Below are 19,755 nucleotides of genomic sequence, written 5' to 3'. Positions count from 1 at the left end.
AGCGATTATTATTTTCGGGAATTACAATGACCTAATACTTAATGAAGTGTAAACATAGTACAGCGGGAAATATAAGTGATTAACAAAACAAGGCGCTCACCTGGGGCGATGAAGAAACCGTCGAGGTGACGCGCTGGGGATGAAATTTGAATCATCTGGTGAAAATTCGCGGAAAACAAATAATTCACGCATGAGTGAGCGCCGCCGGAGGGGCGGGATAGTCGTGGGGCGGAGCCTATGCGGGAGGCGGGTCAAGCTGAAGTCTTTTATCGATAAACGCGTCGCTCAGAATGTAATGCGCACTCGCTGTTTAGTGAGTCGTGGCGCTAGCAGCGCATTCCCTTCAATGTACAAAGTGAGTGAGAGACAGCGAATTCGATGAGTGTTCTAGTCCCTCTCGATCGATTTCCTTTTTAAAACTCCGTAGTTGCGATCGACGATCCACCATCCACGATCGACGTGCCCGACTGGCTTGCGGTAAGTCGTGAACGCAAAACGTGTCGCGGCTGCAACTGGGTCGTTGTTTCGCTTAAATCGGTCCGGCGGGCCCTCACTCCCTACTAATGGTTGGTACAAGTTCTTTATAATCTCCCAGGTATTTTCGTTTCAACACTGTCAAAGTCACTTTCATTCTCTATTGAGTTGCATGCTCCCCACCACGCTCCCCACCACGCTCCCCACCCCGCTCCCCACCCTCAAACATCACCACCACCCTCACCATCCTCAAACATCACCACCACGCTCACCATCCTCAAACATCACCACCACGCTCACCATCCTCAAACATCACCACCACGCTCACCATCCTCAAACATCACCACCACGCTCACCATCCTCAAACATCACCACCACGCTCACCATCCTCAAACATCACCACCACGCTCACCATCCTCAAACATCACCACCACGCTCACCATCCTCAAACATCACCACCACCCTCACCATCCTTAAACATCACCACCACACTCACCATCCTCAAACATCACCACCACGCTCACCATCCTCAAACATCACCACCACGCTCACCATCCTCAAACATCACCACCACGCTCACCATCCTCAAACATCACCACCACGCTCACCATCCTCAAACATCACCACCACGCTCACCATCCTCAAACATCACCACCACGCTCACCATCCTCAAACATCACCACCACGCTCACCATCCTCAAACATCACCACCACCCTCACCATCCTTAAACATCACCACCACACTCACCATCCTCAAACATCACTACTACGCTCACCATCCTCAAACATCACCACCACGCTTACCATCCTCAAACATTACCACCACCACGCTCACCACCACGCTCACCATCCTCAAACCTCACCATCATGCTCGCCATCCTCAAACATCACCACCACGCTCACCATCCTCAAAAATTACCACCACCCTCACCACCACGCTCACCATCCTCAAACCTCACCACCACGCTCACCATCCTCAAATATCAACACCACGCTCACATTCCTCAAACATCACCACCACCCTCACCATCCGCAAACATCACCACCATGCTTACCATCCTCAAATATCACCACCATCCTCACCTCCATGCACATTGCGTTTGTCTACGTGCTCGCCAGTGCCTTACTTCTTATATCGGGTGTTTTAATTTCACCTTTCCTTCACGTTACTCCGTTTGGTAGTTTGGTGTTGGCTTAGCGGTTAAGGTGCCGGCTTGGGATCCTCGGATCCTGGGTTCGAATCCTGGTCGATCGCTGAATTAACACCAGGGGGCTTGACTCAGCCTGTCATCCTTCCGAGGTCGGCAAATTGCGTACCAGCTTGCTGGGATGTGTGTGCCCCACCCAGGAATAGGTACACCGTATCCCTGCGTCTCGGAAGAGGCGACCGAAGGGTTGGCGTCAAGGAAGGACATCCGGCCATAAAAACATTGCCTCGAAAAGGGAACCATGATTATAATCATGGGGCCCGCAGGGCCAACCCCCGCTCTAGCGGGGAAAATGGCCTTAAAATTCCTCTTGTTGTTGTTGATGTACTTCCTACTTTACCACTTTTAAAGGTTTAACCACTTTGATTAATATCGGTTTTGTTCCCAATTAAATTGGTTGGTTCCATCTTATCTGGAAATGAGATCTTTTATGAAGGAACAAACAGCGAATCGGAAGTTATCACAGACTCCACCGAGGTGTTTTTCACCACTCTGCATGGGGATCATTATCACGGTCAAAGGTCATGATGAGAGGTCAACTTCAATGTGAAAGGTACTGAGAGCCTGGATGATCATGATCTTGGTACCAACAAGACCGGCACTCGGTACAGCGCATACCTCCGCAATACTGAACAGTTTACGTTTTGTGTCCCACTGATAGACCGAATCTGGATTCGGACCTGAACCAAAATCGAATAGATTCGTCATTGTCACATACCCAACATGCCCACCAAGTTTCGTCCAAATCCGTTGGCAACTTTGAGAAGATACCCCGCAATGTCTCGGTTTTATTCCTATCGCTTCATGGTGAAGAATCAATAAAAAATATCTGATTCGGATCCGGATTCGGATCTTCATCACAATTGAATTAACTCGTCCTTGTCACACACCCAACCTGTCCACCGAGTTTCTCCGAAGACACAGACATATAGAGATACAGACACACAGACATATAGAGATACAGACACACAGACATATAGAGATACAGACACACACACACACAGAGATATAGAGATAGAGACACACACACACATAGAGATATAGAGTTATAGAGATACAGACACACACATACACACATAGAGATATAGAGATATAGACACACACACACACATAGAGATATAGAGATACAGACACACACACACACACAGAGATATAGAGATAGAGACACACACACACATAGAGATATAGAGATACAGACACACACACACACACACAGATATAGAGATAGAGACACACACACACATAGAGATATAAAGATGCAGACACACACACACACACACATAGAGATATAGAGATATAGACACACACACACATAGAGATATAGAGATACAGACACACACACACACAGAGATATAGAGATAGAGACACACACACACATAGAGATATAGAGATATAGAGATACAGACACACACATACACACATAGAGATATAGAGATAGAGACACATACACACATAGAGATATAGAGATATAGAGATACAGACACACACACACACACATAGAGATATAGAGTTATAGAGATACAGACACACACATACACACATAGAGATATCGAGATACAGACACAGACACAGACACACATAGAGATATAGAGTTATAGAGATACAGACACACACACACACACACATAGAGATATAGAGTTATAGAGATACAGACACACACATACGCACATAGAGATATAGAGATATAGACATATCGAGATATAGAGATAGAGATATAGAGATATAGAGATATAGAGATATCGAGATATAGAGATATAGAGATATCGAGATACAGACACAGACACACAGAGATATAGAGTTATAGAGATACAGACACACACATAGAGATATCGAGATACAGACACAGACACACATAGAGATATAGAGTTATAGAGATACAGACACACACATACGCACATAGAGATATAGAGATATAGACATATCGAGATACAGACACAGACACACAGAGATATAGAGATAGAGATATAGAGATATAGAGATATCGAGATACAGACACAGACATACAGAGATATAGAGACACAGAGATATAGAGATATCGAGATACAGACACAGACACATAGAGATATAGAGATATAGACACTTGGATATATAGACACTTGGATATATAGACACTTGGATATATAGACACTTGGATATATAGACACTTGGATATATAGACACTTGGATATATAGACACTTGGATATATAGACACTTGGATATATAGACACTTGGATATATAGACACTTGGATATATAGACACTTGGATATATAGACACTTGGATATATAGACACTTGGATATATAGACACTTGGATATATAGACACTTAGAGATATAGAGATATCGAGATACAGACACACACACACACACATAGAGATATAGAGTTATAGAGATACAGACACACACATACACACATAGAGATATAGAGATAGAGACACATACACACATAGAGATATAGAGTTATAGAGATACAGACACACACACACACACATAGAGATATAGAGTTATAGAGATACAGACACACACATACACACATAGAGATATAGAGATATCGAGATACAGACACACACACACACACATAGAGATATAGAGTTATAGAGATACAGACACACACATACACACATAGAGATATAGAGATAGAGACACACACACACATAGAGATATAGAGTTATAGAGATACAGACACACACATATAGAGATAGAGACATATAGAGATAGAGACATATAGAGATATAGAGATATAGACACACACATGCACACATAGAGATATAGATATATAGAGATACAGACACACACATACACACATAGAGATATAGATATATAGAGATACAGACACACACATAGAGATATAGAGTTATAGAGATAGACACACACATACACACATAGAGATATAGAGATAGAGACACATACACACATAGAGATATAGAGTTATAGAGATAGACACACACACACACACATAGAGATATAGAGTTATAGAGATACAGACACACACATATAGAGATAGAGACATATAGAGATATAGAGATATAGACACACACATACACACATAGAGATACAGATATATAGAGATACAGACACACACATACACACATAGAGATATAGATATATAGAGATACAGACACACACATAGAGATATAGAGATATAGAGATACAGACACACACATACACACATAGCGATATAGAGGTATAGAGATACAGACACACACACACACACAGATAGAGAGATACAGACACACACACACACACACACACACAGAGATATAGAGATATAGAGATACAGACACACACATACACACATAGAGATATAGAGATATAGAGATATGGAGATACAGACACACACACACAGATATAGAGATATAGAGATATGGAGATACAGACACACACACAGAGATATAGAGATATAGAGATATGGAGATACAGACACACACACAGAGATATAGAGATACAGACACACACATAGAGATATAGAGATACAGACACACACACAGAGATATAGAGATACAGACACACACACAGAGATATGGAGATACAGACACACACACAGAGACACAGAGATATAGAGATATAGAGATATAGACATATAGAGATATCGAGATACAGACACAGACACACAGAGATATAGAGATACAGAGATATAGAGACACAGAGATATAGAGATATCGAGATACAGACACAGACACATAGAGATATAGAGATATAGACACTTGGATATATAGACACTTGGATATATAGACACTTGGATATATAGACACTTGGATATATAGACACTTGGATATATAGACACTTGGATATATAGACACTTGGATATATAGACACTTGGATATATAGACACTTAGAGATATAGACACTTAGAGATATAGACACTTAGAGATATAGACACTTAGAGATATAGACACATAGAGATATAGACACATAGAGATATAGACACTTAGAGATATAGACACTGGCACATATGGACACATAGAGATATAGACACATAGAGATATAGACACATAGAGATATAGACACATAGAGATATAGACACATAGAGATATAGACACATAGAGATATAGACACATAGAGATAAAGACACTTAGAGATATAGACACTTAGAGATATAGACACTTTGAGATATAGACACTTTGAGATATAGACACTTTGAGATATAGACACTTTGAGATATAGACACTTTGAGATATAGACACTTTGAGATATAGACACTTTGAGATGTAGACACTTTGAGATGTAGACACTTTGAGATGTAGACACTTTGAGATGTAGACACTTTGAGATGTAGACACTTTGAGATGTAGACACTTTGAGATGTAGACACTTTGAGATGTAGACACTTTGAGATGTAGACACTTTGAGATGTAGACACTTTGAGATGTAGACACTTTGAGATGCAGACACTTTGAGATGCAGACACTTTGAGATGCAGACACTTTGAGATGCAGACACTTTGAGATGCAGACACTTTGAGATGCAGACACTTTGAGATGCAGACACTTTGAGATGCAGACACTTTGAGATGCAGACACTTTGAGATGCAGACACTTTGAGATGCAGACACTTTGAGATGCAGACACTTTGAGATGCAGACACTTTGAGATGCAGACACTTTGAGATGCAGACACTTTGAGATGCAGTCACTTTGAGATGCAGACACTTTGAGATGCAGACACTTTGAGATGCAGACACTTTGAGATGCAGACACTTTGAGATGCAGACACTTTGAGATGCAGACACTTTGAGATGCAGACACTTTGAGATGCAGACACTTTGAGATGCAGACACTTTGAGATGCAGACACTTTGAGATGCAGACACTTTGAGATGTAGACACTTTGAGATGTAGACACTTTGAGATGTAGACACTTTGAGATGTAGACACTTTGAGATGTAGACACTTTGAGATGTAGACACTTTGAGATATAGACACTTTGAGATATAGACACTTTGAGATATAGACACTTTGAGATATAGACACTTTGAGATATAGACACTTTGAGATATAGACACTTTGAGATATAGACACTTTGAGATATAGACACTTTGAGATATAGACACTTTGAGATATAGACACTTTGAGATATAGACACTTTGAGATATAGACACTTTGAGATATAGACACTTTGAGATATAGACACTTTGAGATATAGACACTTTGAGATATAGACACTTTGAGATATAGACACTTTGAGATATAGACACTTTGAGATATAGACACTTTGAGATATAGACACTTTGAGATATAGACACTTTGAGATATAGACACTTTGAGATATAGACACTTTGAGATATAGACACTTTGAGATATAGACACTTTGAGATATAGACACTTTGAGATATAGACACTTTGAGATATAGACACTTTGAGATATAGACACTTAGAGATTTAGACACACACACACACACACACACACACACACACACACACACACACACACACACACACACACACACACACACACACACACACACACACACACTCACTTGATAAAGCAGTCCCATTTACTGAGCTAGTAAAACTAGACCTGACAGGAAGAGAATGTGGTGATGGACAAGCTGTAACCAGGCCATATATGAGTTATTGTGTGTAGGATCCAAAACAAATGTGTCTGTGTTTAAATTGAACATCCTGAACATTTTGACATCTTGTCAAAAGAGACGAATGTATTTTGAACGTGCCAGAAACTTGAAGCCACATTTTTGCACTCAATAATTTTTCTCACTGACTTGTTATCATTCTTTTTAGCCTGGTATTGGCTTAGCGGTTAGGGTGCGGCTTGGGATCCTAGGATCCTGGGTTCGAATCCTGGTCGATCGCTGAATGGACGGTATGCATATGACGTCACACACCCTTAGAAATGGAAGTGCGCCCCCTCTCAGAGGGCAAGCAATACTGCTACTGCAGCAATACTGCTGGAACTACACAATGCAAATCCTGAGCAGTGCCCCATTCATGTGCAGATTCCACCTGTTGGAGGGAGTGAAACCCAAACGGAACTGTCTTTCAGAGACATTATGTGTATCATTTTCTACAGAAACATTTCAAACATTACTATATCCATTGTGACTTCACCAACAAATAATTTTTATGATTTATTCACCATGTCGAATTAGTTTACGCAATTAGTTTACGCAATTAGTTGACGCAATTAGTTGACGCAATTAGTTGACGCAATTAGTTGACGCAGTTAGTTGACGCAGTTAGTTGACGCAATTAGTTGACGCAATTAGTTGCGATCGCAGTTGACTCACACATGAACGTGTCGTCAGGGCCTTTGTTTGCCCTCTAAGATGGCGTCGCGATTGGTTGTTAGGTGCTTTGTGACGTCAATGCATAAGGTCAATTAACGCCAGGGGGGTTGACTCAGCCTGTCATCCTTCTGAGGTCGGCAAATTGAGTACCAGCTCACTGGTAATTAAGTGTGTGTCGCAAGAGGTGACTAACATGGTTGGCGGCAGGAAGGGCACCCGGCCATAAAACATTGCTTCAAAAAGGGGACCACGGTGCCCCGAAAAAGGCCTCCACGGCTCAGCTAGTCTCGGTTTGGACTCGCTAGCTCAGCTAAGCTCGTCAGTTTGGGCTCGCTAGCCCGGCTCAGCTCGTCTTGGTTTGGACTCCCTAGCCCAGCTCAGCTCGTCTCGGTTTGGGCTCGCTAGCTCGGCTCAGCTCGTCTCGGTTTGGACTCCCTAGCCCGGCTCAGCTAGTCTCGGTTTGGGCTCGCTAGCTCAGCTAAGCTAGTCTCGGTTTGGACTCACTAGCTCAGCTAAGCTCGTCTCAGTTTGGGCTCGCTAGCTCAGCTAAGCTAGTCTCAGTTTGGGCTCGCTAGCTCGGCTCAGCTCGTCTCGGTTTGGACTCCCTAGCCCGGCTCAGCTAGTCTCGGTTTGGGCTCGCTAGCTCGGCTCAGCTCGTCTCGGTTTGGGCTCCCTATCTCGGCTCAGCTCGTCTCGGTTTGGGCTCGCTAGCTCGGCTCAGCTATTCTCGGTTTGGACTCGCTAGCTCAGCTCAGCTAGTCTCTGTGTGGACTCCCTAGCCCGGCTCAGCTCGTCTCGGTTTGGGCTCGCTAGCTCAGCTAAGCTAGTCTCAGTTTGGGCTCGCTAGCACAGCTCAGCTAGCCTCGGTTTGGACTCGCTAGCTCGGCTAAGCTAGTCTCGGTTTGGGCTCGCTAGCTCGGCTAAGCTAGTCTCAGTTTGGGCTCGCTAGCTCGGCTAAGCTAGTCTCAGTTTGGGCTCGCTAGCTCAGCTAAGCTAGTCTCAGTTTGGGCTCGCTGGCTCAGCTCAGCTAGTCTCGGTTTGGACTCGCTAGCTCGGCTAAGCTAGTCTCGGTTTGGGCTCGCTAGCTCGGCTAAGCTAGTCTCGGTTTGGACTCGCTAGCTCGGCTAAGCTAGTCTCGGTTTGGGCTCGCTAGCTCGGCTAAGCTAGTCTCGGTTTGGGCTCGCTAGCTCGGCTAAGCTAGTCTCAGTTTGGGCTCGCTAGCTCAGCTCAGCTAGTCTCGGTTTGGGCTCGCTAGCTCGGCTCAGCTCGTCTCGGTTTGGACTCCCTAGCCCGGCTCAGCTCGTCTCGGTTTGGACTCGCTAGCTCAGCTAAGCTCGTCTCAGTTTGGGCTCGCTAGCTCGGCTCAGCTCGTCTCGGTTTGGACTCCCTAGCCCGGCTCAGCTAGTCTCGGTTTGGGCTCGCTATCTCGGCTCAGCTCGTCTCGGTTTGAACTCGCTAGCTCAGCTAAGCTCGTCTCAGTTTGGGCTCGCTAGCTCGGCTCAGCTCGTCTCGGTTTTGACTCCCTAGCCCGGCTCAGCTAGTCTCGGTTTGGGCTCGCTAGCTCAGCTAAGCTCGTCTCAGTTTGGGCTCGCTAGCTCGGCTCAGCTCGTCTCTGTTTGGACTCCCTAGCCCGGCTCAGCTAGTCTCGGTTTGGGCTTGCTATCTCGGCTCAGCTCGTCTCGGTTTGGACTCCCTAGCCCGGCTCAGCTATTCTCGGTTTGGACTCACTAGCTCGGCTCAGCTAGTCTCGGTTTGGGCTCGCTATCTCGGCTCAGCTCGTCTCGGTTTGGACTCCCTAGCCCGGCTCAGCTAGTCTCAGTTTGGGCTTGCTATCTCGGCTCAGCTCGTCTCGGTTTGGACTCCCTAGCCCGGCTCAGCTATTCTCGGTTTGGACTCACTAGCTCGGCTCAGCTCGTCTCGGTTTGGGATCGCTCGCTCGGCTCAGCTCGTCTCGGTTTGGACTCGCTAGCTCAGCTAAGCTAGTCTCAATTTGGGCTCGCTAGCTCAGCTAAGCTAGTCTCAGTTTGGGCTCGCTAGCTCAGATAAGCTAGTCTCAGTTTGGGGTCGCTTGCTCAGCTCGTCTCGGTTTGGACTCGCTAGCTCAGCTCGTCCCAGTTTGGGCTCGCTAGCTCAGCTCGTCTCGGTTTGGGCTCGCTAGCTCAGCTCGTCTCTGTTTGGGCTCGCTTGCTCAGCTCGTCTCGGTTTGGACTCGCTAGCTCAGCTAAGCTAGTCTCGGTTTGGGCTCGCTAGCTCAGCTAAGGTAGTCTCGGTTTGGACTCGCTAGCTCGGCTAAGCTAGTCTCGGTTTGGGCTCGCTAGCTCAGCTAAGCTAGTCTCGGTTTGGGCTCGCTAGCTCAGCTAAGCTAGTCTCAGTTTGGGCTCGCTAGCTCAGCTCAACTAGCCTCGGTTTGGACTCGCTAGCTCAGCTAAGCTAGTCTCGGTTTGGGCTCGCTAGCTCGGCTAAGCTAGTCTCAGTTTGGGCTCGCTAGCTCAGCTAAGCTAGTCTCAGTTTGGGCTCGCTAGCTCAGCTAAGCTAGTCTCGGTTTGGGCTCGCTAGCTCAGCTCAGCTAGTCTCGGTTTGGACTCGCTAGCTCGGCTAAGCTAGTCTCGGTTTGGGCTCGCTAGCTCGGCTAAGCTAGTCTCGGTTTGGACTCGCTAGCTCGGCTAAGCTGGTCTCGGTTTGGGCTCGCTAGCTCAGCGAAGCTAGTCTCAGTTTGGGCTCGCTAGCTCAACTCAGCTAGTCTCGGTTTGGACTCGCTAGCTCGGCTAAGCTAGTCTCGGTTTGGGCTCGCAAGCTCGGCTAAGCTAGTCTCAGTTTGGGCTCGCTAGCTCAGCTCAGCTCGTCTCGGTTTGGATTCGCTAGCTCGGCTAAGCTAGTCTCGGTTTGGGCTCGCTAGCTCAGCTCAGCTCGTCTCGGTTTGGACTCGCTAGCTCGGCTAAGCTAGTCTCGGTTTGGGCTCGCAAGCTCGGCTAAGCTAGTCTCAGTTTGGGCTCGCTAGCTCAGCTCAGCTCGTCTCGGTTTGGACTCGCTAGCTCGGCTAAGCTAGTCTCGGTTTGGACTCGCTAGCTCGGCTAAGCTAGTCTCAGTTTGGGCTCGCTAGCTCAGCTAAGCTAGTCTCGGTTTGGGCTCGCTAGCTCAACTCAGCTAGTCTCGGTTTGGACTCGCTAGCTCGGCTAAGCTAATCTCGGTTTGGACTCGCTAGCTCGGCTAAGCTAGTCTCGGTTTGGGCTCGCAAGCTCGGCTAAGCTCGTCTCGGTTTGGACTCGCTAGCTCAGCTCGGTTTGGACTCGCAGTAAATATCTCACAAATATGAGGCACTTAATGTGTGAATATGACGTTTGATTGTGTTTGAAGTGAATATCTAAAGTCTAAACTGATGTTGGGTCTCTAATAGGAATGGCCCACACACACCAACTGTCATGGTGCAGCTTTTCAAGTGAGCAGTTCACCACCATCTCAGATCACCCCCTCCTCCCCCCAATCCAAAACCATGATTTTTTTTTCTAACCCCATAACACTCTCACCACCGAATTTGCAGGATTATTTTTTCTTCCAAAGACCTTGTTTCTTTGTCCACTTCCTGCATATTCTCCCCCACCCCTCATTCTTACCTGCATCCCTCATTTGTCCATCTGTCTATTTTGTCCCTTGGCCCTGCTGTGGGTCATCCCACCCTATTCCTGCTGAAGTTTCCTTGTGTTCTGTTGTGTCCTGATCCGTTCTGTGTTCTACCTCTTGCACGAGCCTTGACTTTGTATGCAAAAAAAGGTCATTGTGTTTTATAAATATGAGGTGAAGCCATAAAACTACAATGAAAGACTCAGACTCGATTGGAACCCACTAACTCGTCACTATCAACCTGGAAATTGGAGACGCCCTACCCCGACGTGAATCAGTCATGGTGGTTGTTTTAAATTCTCAATAACTATTAGCTCATGTATTTTTATTTTATTTTTTTCAATGGAAAGCATGCGCCAGGTGTTGTCATTAAAACTCGTATGCAAATCAGCGCAATGTGGCGCACAAAAGGCAAGGTACCTGTGATTATTCCCGGCAGTGAGAATATCAGTAAATCTTGGGCCAAAAACGTCCTTCGTCCAACCCCACAATAATGCGGGAATATTTGGGGCAGTTAAAGAAAAGGTGAGAACATCGGTAGGATGTGTAAGTGCATCCCGATTGATGGTGAAGTACACCTGGTGCTGAATGAAGGAGCAATAAGTTGGTGGGAATGTTTCCCTTGTGATTATCCACTCATTCTGCCTTAACAATATTTAGCAGATTAACCATCTGTGTTTATAGAAGGGAAAGGCCTGAATAGTTTTCCTAATAAGTACAATTTTCTGTTTGGTGGAATGTTCTCTCCCTCACAGATTGGGCAGGTAGACACGGGGCTGGTGGTGGTGAAGATGGAGTCGAAGGAGGAGAGGCTCGGAGCATGGTGTTCGTACTGCATGTTGTGGGGCTTTTGGATGTTTCTCACTTTACATGCTGCAGAATCTGGTGAATATGTGTGTGAGGTGGTTTTTCTTGTTAACTCAACTGGACTAACGTCCAGTTGAGTTCATCACATACTGAACCCTCCGGCGTCTGTCGTCTGTCGTCTGTCGTCGGTTGAAGGAGCTGTGCTCCAACGCGAGTCGAAAGGATTGACGCGACCAAAGACGGAAATTCGTCCGAGTTGCTTTATTGCACGTATCAAACTCGGGTACTCTGAAAAGCCCGTTTATCGGGCAGCAATATATATACACATTTATGCCGGAGCGTTTGCCCGGGAACAGCGAGACCGGGCATGCCCGGGTGTCAAGGGCGAGTCCTGGAAAGGCGAGTCTGGATCTGCCCGGGCATCCTGGGCGAGCCTTGGAAAGGCGAGGCTGGGCGTGCCCGGGCGTTCTGGGCAAGCCCTGGAAAGGCGAGAGCGGGCATGCCCGGACGTTCTGGGCGAGCCCTGGAAAGGCGAGAGCAGGCATGCCCGGGAAAGATGAGACCGGGCGTGCCCGGGAGGTTCGGGCGAGCCCGGGAACAGCGAGTCCGGGCATGCCCGGGAGAGGCGCGTCTGGGCCCGTCTGGACGAGCCTGGCATGGCGATTGCGCCCTGGTCGCGTCCTGGTAGGTGCAAGGTGATTGTGTACACCCAGCGGTAACCGCTACACTGTTAACTTTTCGACGTTAACACTCCAGCGTCCACAAATATCAACCGATTCTGCTCAAACTTGACATGCAGCATCCTTACCCCAAGGACCAGGTTGCTATTACATTTCGGCCCGATCCGTTGAAAAATGGCGGACTTAGGCGACCATTTTGTTTTCGGTCATGAAAACGACGTTAACACTCTAGCGTCCACAAATATTAACCGATTCTGATCAAACTTAGAATGTTTAACCCTTACCACACAAGGTAGGTTGCTATTGCATTCCAACCCGATCCGTCACAAAATAGCCGCCATAGGCCGCCATATTGTTTTCAGCTCCGAAACGACGTTAAGACTTTAACATACACAAATATTTATGGATTTTGATCAAACTTGGTGTGTGAGACTCTTACCACACAAGGTAGGTTGCCATCAAAGTTGTCCAGTCAGTTGATTTCTGCTTCCCTGGAAGCTCTAGTTTTTATTGAAGAATTTATTTACTTTTTGAAGCAGTTTCATTTGAGGTTATTGTGGTATGTGCCCTATTCAAATTCTGCAGATCACAATTTAGTATTTCGATTATTATTATTATTCCCCTACCTAGAGGGGACTATAGGTTTGCTCTCCGTCTCTCTGTTCGTCCCACCTGTGGGTTTTCAGCTTTTTTCCCCCCCATACCCTTAAACATATTGTTGTGGATCTCAGCGCCGGCCTTCTCCCGTTACCAAGGGGGGGATTAGTCCCCTTGTCTTTGACTGACCCACGGGACCCGGAGCCTATGACGCTCGCGTCGGCTATACGTCGGCCTAAACGCTGCCCCGGTCTGCGTCAATGCCCGAGTCGCATTCTCACACCGAGGCACTCCAGCGCCTCCCATACACCCCCTGCACTCTATTACCGCACTTTCTCTCCGTGCATTCTCTTCCCTTACACACTCAGGTGCACACCACTCAGGCACACTCATGCCACTCACGCACCATTATTACACATCCTCGTGCACACCCTGGCGCACTCATACCACTCGCACACTCCGTTACACACTTGGCTATCACACACCCTCGTGTACACTCTCCCGTTACGTACTCCGTAACAACCACGGGTGTGCACTCTTTTGCTGCACACCCAATCACGCACTCTGGTGTGCACTCCCGCACACTCTCCTCGGCCATCGCACACTGTCACACACCGTTCCACACTCTTCTTCACCACACTCTTCCCACATCCACTCCATCTTACACTCGTGCTCCGGCGCCGTTCGCACACCCGCGCCATTCACCTTCACACAGCGCACCACGGACCTTCCACGAGCGCCCGGGTTGCGTCTCGATCCCAAGCGCGTGAAAAATCTTTTCCCGCCACACACTTTCGCGCCAAACCTTTTCGCGCCATACACGCTCCTACTTACCTTCGGGATTCTCTTCTCCTCCAACCGCACCTGCAAACTTTCATTTTGGTTAGGCATCACGGCATCACAATGTGAATCCAGACTTTGAGTACATTTCATCTCAATCTCCGATTCATGTACTAACTCTGCCGTCTCTTCAACCCCAATTTCCACTATAATATCTTTTTCTTTATTAAGCTCGACGACCGCTGGCGCACATAAAATAAAATTTTCCAATTCGGCGGCCGTCGGCTTTTCCATACCCAGTCGCGATTTCTACCCCGGTCATTTTAACTGCGCCTTGCTCAGACTCGCTTTCCACGCGCCTCGCACATCGCGCTACCCCGTCACGTACCTTTGCGACCTTCCCGCTCGACCTGCGCCTTATGTCCTTCCCCATCTTTTTTATTTGGCCACCTATTTCGTTTTCAAACCCTTTTATTTCCCAGGTGGATTTATCGCCTTGGGCGTCCAATTTATTTATTGCCCGGGTAGATTTATCACTTTGGGTATCCAATTTGCCATTTATTTTATTTACTTCATTCTGTTGGGTGCCCATCATTTCTTTCATTTGCGTCATGAGTGCGTACAGGTCCAAAACCGTTGGCACCGCGGGCTCCGCCCTCGCCACCATGTGCGAGGCGCCGCCATGTCCTTCCCCTACTACCTCTACTGCTGTACCCTCATCAATTGCATCCTCCATTTCTCCCAATTCTTCCTGGGGGTCCTGGGTTGATTCTAACTCCTCATCCTCCTAATTTACCCCCACCGGCATCCGACCGTCTTGGTTATCCATGGCACGAATTTAATTTAGATGTTATACTAAATTTCGGCCGCTCGCAATTTTGAGTGCGTTAGGTGCACCTCGGGTCCAATCCCACTCCCCGACACCAATTGTTGCGGCCAATATGCACAATTGGTGTCCAAAATTTGGTCGAAAATTTTTTTTTGTCCCAGGTTCCAAATCCCCACTCCTGACTACCAATTGTTGCGGATCTCAGCGCCGGCCTTCTCCCCTTACCAAGGGGGGATTAGTCCCCTGGTCTTTGACTGACCGATGGGACCCGGAGCCTATGACGTCCTTCCTGGACAGCGCGAAGTAGGGTCGTAGGATTAATCACTAATACCGAAGTACTCGCGCCACCCAGAAACGAGAAAATAAGCCCTGCCCGAATCACGGGTGTTGGTGGATACGCCGAGCAGTAGCGAACCCGTGACCCGAGCCGTTAGCAATGACTAAACCCGATCCAAGCGGTTCTTAATCGTGCCACGCTTACCCAATGGAGGAAATCACAGAAACGGTCGAATTTGGAAGAAAGGAAGAACAGAATTTATTTACACTTTGTACAATAATCAGAAGAAGAAAACACAGTGCAGCCTTAAACAGTCTTATACTTATCCCAAGACAAACGGGCCCGTTCACACTCGGACACACTCACACGGGGCTTGCAGACGAACAGGTCGATGGTCCAGGGATGGCGTCCAGGCAGCTCGCTCTCCGGTCCCCAACTCGCACCGCGAAGCAGATGAAACAGACGGCAGGAGCTCTCCGCGTGTCGTTTTCGCGCACGGGGTTATTACAGGGCGAACGGTAGGGCTGGCTTTGGCGATTACACTGGCGGCTGCGGCCGCGTACGTAATAAGCGAATAGTTCAATATGCGCTTCTCAATCAAGGGCTCTCGACACTGTCGTGTGCACGCCGGTCCTCTGAGTCCTCCGAATACTCCTCACACGAGTGCTCTGAATCAGTTCTCTCCAACAAGTCCTTCGTAAGCCCTCCTTGCAAGTCCTGTCGCACGAGTCCTTTTTAAGGGCTTTGTGTGCTGGCTTATATAGCCTTGCCCAGCGAACCCTCTGGAACTTACTAGACGCGTCTTGCCACGCCCTATCATGCCATGCCTTCCGAGCCCTGGTTGGCTGGTGGCTTACCGTCACCGCCTTTGACGCGCTGCTTGACGCGGCCACACCTTGACCCTCGCGCTCCTCCCTCTTCGTAGGCCTACCTCGTGGTACTGGGCTAGTTTCGAGCGAAACCAACTTTGACCCCCTGTAGACACCTTAAACTCCGAGTTTATTTTTTTATGCTGGAAACAAACTTTAGTCACAACACAACAAATATCATTTGTGCCAAGTTTGGTCACAATCCCTTCAGCAATTTCGGAGAAGAAAGTTGCAAGTGTTTACAGACAGACAGACGGACGGACGGACAGACGGACAGACGGACAGACGGACGGACATACGACGCGCCATCGCATAAGCTCCTGGAACTTAAAAATTGTCATGAAAATGTATAACAGATGTTGTGTTCAAGGAGTGAAGTGTTAGAAGGACGGAACAATTGTCGTGTGAGGGTAATAGTAATGGCGGAGATGAGCTACCTTGTAAAACCACAAAGCGGTAATGACTCTGTTCGTGCTTGTGATAGGGTCAACAGGTGTGCGCTGCATTGCTCTCTACGGCCCAGAAAAACGCCATCTTCAATGCTCGTTACCCAATGGAATGGGACAGACGCTCCGGTTTGAGCCTTTAAATGACAGGTATTGTGATTGCCTTGTAATTATTCGTCTTTTGTTCTGATTTGCATGAAACTTCCTCCATAACACAACCACTGCACTTCCTGTATGTCCTTTCATGTTCTGCTTTTCCTTCGTTTTATTCCACACCATTTATTGATACATATATTGATATTGTCAAAGTAGAAATGTTTTTTTATTGATCCGATTGTGTTTACGTGGTGTCTGTGTTTACACAGCAAATGGTGGGTTCATACATCCCCCTCTTCCTCCTTTCCCCTCTTTCTCTCATCTGATTGTGGGAGGTTATTATTTCCCCAAAATATGCCATATTTCTGTTCCACATTTACACCTCCAACCCGAGTGCTGTTTAATCTTCTAACATAAGGAATTATAAATGTCTTATTTAAGATTTCAAAAAGGCATGTCCAAAAAATACTAAATCTAACATTCCCTGAGATTTGAATTGCTGATATATGGTGCATACAGTTTGCACACAGGGATGTAAAATAAATAAATAAAACATCATCTCGGATTGTCAAGTTTATTTATTTATTTATTTATTTAGGGAGAATAGTACAACTTAATGATCCAAAATTTTGACAAAAGGATAAAAGGAAAAAGATTGATGGATACAGCCAAAGGATAATCCATAGAAGTGATAAAAGTAGGAACTGATTTGGATTTATTTCGATGGACAACTGTCTTACCCTGCGTGTGTAGACCAAAGCTCTATTGGGCAATTGTTTAAGAAATTGGTTTGTTCTGTCAATCAATGATTGGGAGGAACTACTTGATTTTAATTGAATGTTATATTTTGAACACGAGACCACAAATGGGAACATGAATCAGAACACAAACCTGCAGTTTAACAGTACTTTGGCTCTGAATTTGGCAAATTGTAAGGAATCTCGTCCCGATCGTGCATGCGCAGAGAGGAATAAGGTAATTCCTTTTACTCTGTGTACCTGTCCGGCAGTGAAACAAAATTGAAAATTGTTCCAAACAGGAAACGTACTGTTTTTATGGACTAATGAAGGACACAAGTCAAATTTGTCACGCGTGCAAAAGGTTCAGCTCTGTAGTTCCCTTTTGCCCCCTCGGCTTCGGATGGTTACCGTCACACCTGTTATTCAAAATTCACGAGATAAAGCTGCTATAGAACGTGCTCAGAAGCACAAACGTAGAGTTTAAAAGACCCTTCCCATGTCCTTTTTGTCCCCCGTCGCACCGCGGAGTGAAAGGGGGACTATGGTTTTCCCCTCCGTGCGTGCGTCCGAGGGTGTGTGCATGCATGGGTGAAGGACCGAATTCTAATTTGGTGTGTGGGTGCAACCCACGTCAAAATCCAAGATGGCCGCCACCATGTATGTCTGATGCCATGTATGTCTGAACCTTGTGAGCGGAATGTCTTGAAAAATAAGCGAAGTACCAACTTCTAATCTGGTGTGTGGGTGTATCCAGGCATAAGGAAGAACGCTATTGAAAATTGGGTCGCCACGTCAAAATCCAAATTGCCGCCACCATATATATGTCTGAACCTTGTGAGCGAAATATCTTGAAAAATAAACGAACTACTAACTTCTAATCTGGTGTGTGGGTGTATCTACTGTTACGTGCTCCTCCCCAAACCCTGGTCACGGTGTACCTCCGAGCCCTGAAAGGAGTCACGGCAGAAAGATGTGTTATTCTGTGTGTCAAAGACCAATGGTGAAACCACATCAATTGTTACCAACAAACAAGTATTGTATTAAGGTCACACAAGAATAACAGCACAAGAACAATATTAATCAATTGTACAACAAATATATCATTCCTATGATGGTACCATCAGTTTCGTACAATATAACTCGCTGTGCTCCAAGTGAGCGAAAAGAACATTCCCAAAGTCTCTGTCCCGGCATCAAGCCAAAGTCGATCCACGCTCCGGTGATCGTAAGAATGATGTCGTATCGAGACCAGAATCCAGTTCGGCTGACAGTCACGCTGCCAAAGATGGGCAAAGGTGTCCTCAAGAGGCGACTGGGAAATTACACCTTCGGGTATGAATGTTCAACGGCTCCCAAACGGCGAACCGCAAATTCCCACTCAAAATCCACGTTACACACGCAAACCGGGTTAACGACTGGGTGCAGTGAAATGGCTGAAGCGAGGTGAAAAGCCTGGAGCGATGCGAAATCGGGAGCGAGGTAAAATGGCCGACGGGCCCGTACTGAAGGCGTACCTGCACTCCAACGATTCTCTTCGGAATCAAGTCGTCATGCAGGTTTATCTGTCACAGCGATAACCACTCTGTCACAGGAATCCCTTTCCCAGGAAACCCAAAGTTCGCTCGTGACCCCCGTTCGCCAGCGTTTGCTCAAGACCTCAAAGCAGCTCGGCTTCTTCTCGACCTCACTTGCTCCGCTTCTTCTTCCTCCTTCTCTTCTTCCGGTTTTCTCCCGATCCGGTTTCCGGTTTCTTTGAAAACACTAATTCTTTCACCTTTTGAAAACAGTTATCTCCATTTCACTTAAACGATAACAATAATAGTACATGGAACCAAAAGTGCTTACAGTAGATTAAAACCACAACGACGGAAGTGACAAATCCGTAACACTACGCATAAGGGAGAAAGCTATTGAAAATTGGGTCGCCACGTCAAAATCCAAGATGGCCACCTTGCGTCTTCCATTTTGTCAACTCACATCATTTCAATGACGGGGGACCTAGGCGTAATGCTTGTTCTCAAGACTTTTAAGGTGTTCTATGAACTCTCCCTTCAGGTGAAAACATTTTGTTACCTAGGAGACATGCTGAATGGAGAAGGTGGATCAGACTCGGC

The 19,755-nt window shown here is 46.5% G+C and overlaps 1 protein-coding gene across 5 annotated transcripts in view; it reads left to right on the top strand.

Annotated features, from left to right (window-relative positions):
- The first annotated feature begins 216 nt into the window (after positions 1 to 216).
- Positions 217 to 19,755, top strand: part of LOC137439512 (uncharacterized) — a 43,658-nt gene continuing 24,119 nt past the window's right edge. For 3 of the 5 annotated variants that reach the window (XM_078768049.1, XM_068135331.2, XM_078768048.1), the window contains exons 1-3: positions 217 to 477; positions 12,276 to 12,405; positions 16,844 to 16,955. In XM_078768049.1, the coding sequence (XP_078624175.1) occupies positions 12,312 to 12,405; positions 16,844 to 16,955 (206 nt within the window). In that variant the 5' untranslated portion in view covers positions 217 to 477; positions 12,276 to 12,311. The remainder of the gene's footprint in view (positions 478 to 12,275; positions 12,406 to 16,843; positions 16,956 to 19,755) is intronic. The other 2 variants (XM_078768047.1, XM_068135333.2) reach the window with 2 other exon arrangements.

Source organism: Myxine glutinosa, chromosome 14, assembly GCF_964187855.1.
Source record: "Myxine glutinosa chromosome 14, kmMyxGlut1.1, whole genome shotgun sequence".
In the NCBI taxonomy this organism is placed as follows: Eukaryota; Metazoa; Chordata; class Myxini; order Myxiniformes; family Myxinidae; genus Myxine; species Myxine glutinosa.
The sequence above is the reverse complement of the archived record's forward strand: the minus strand, read 5'-3'. Positions and strand labels throughout refer to the sequence as shown.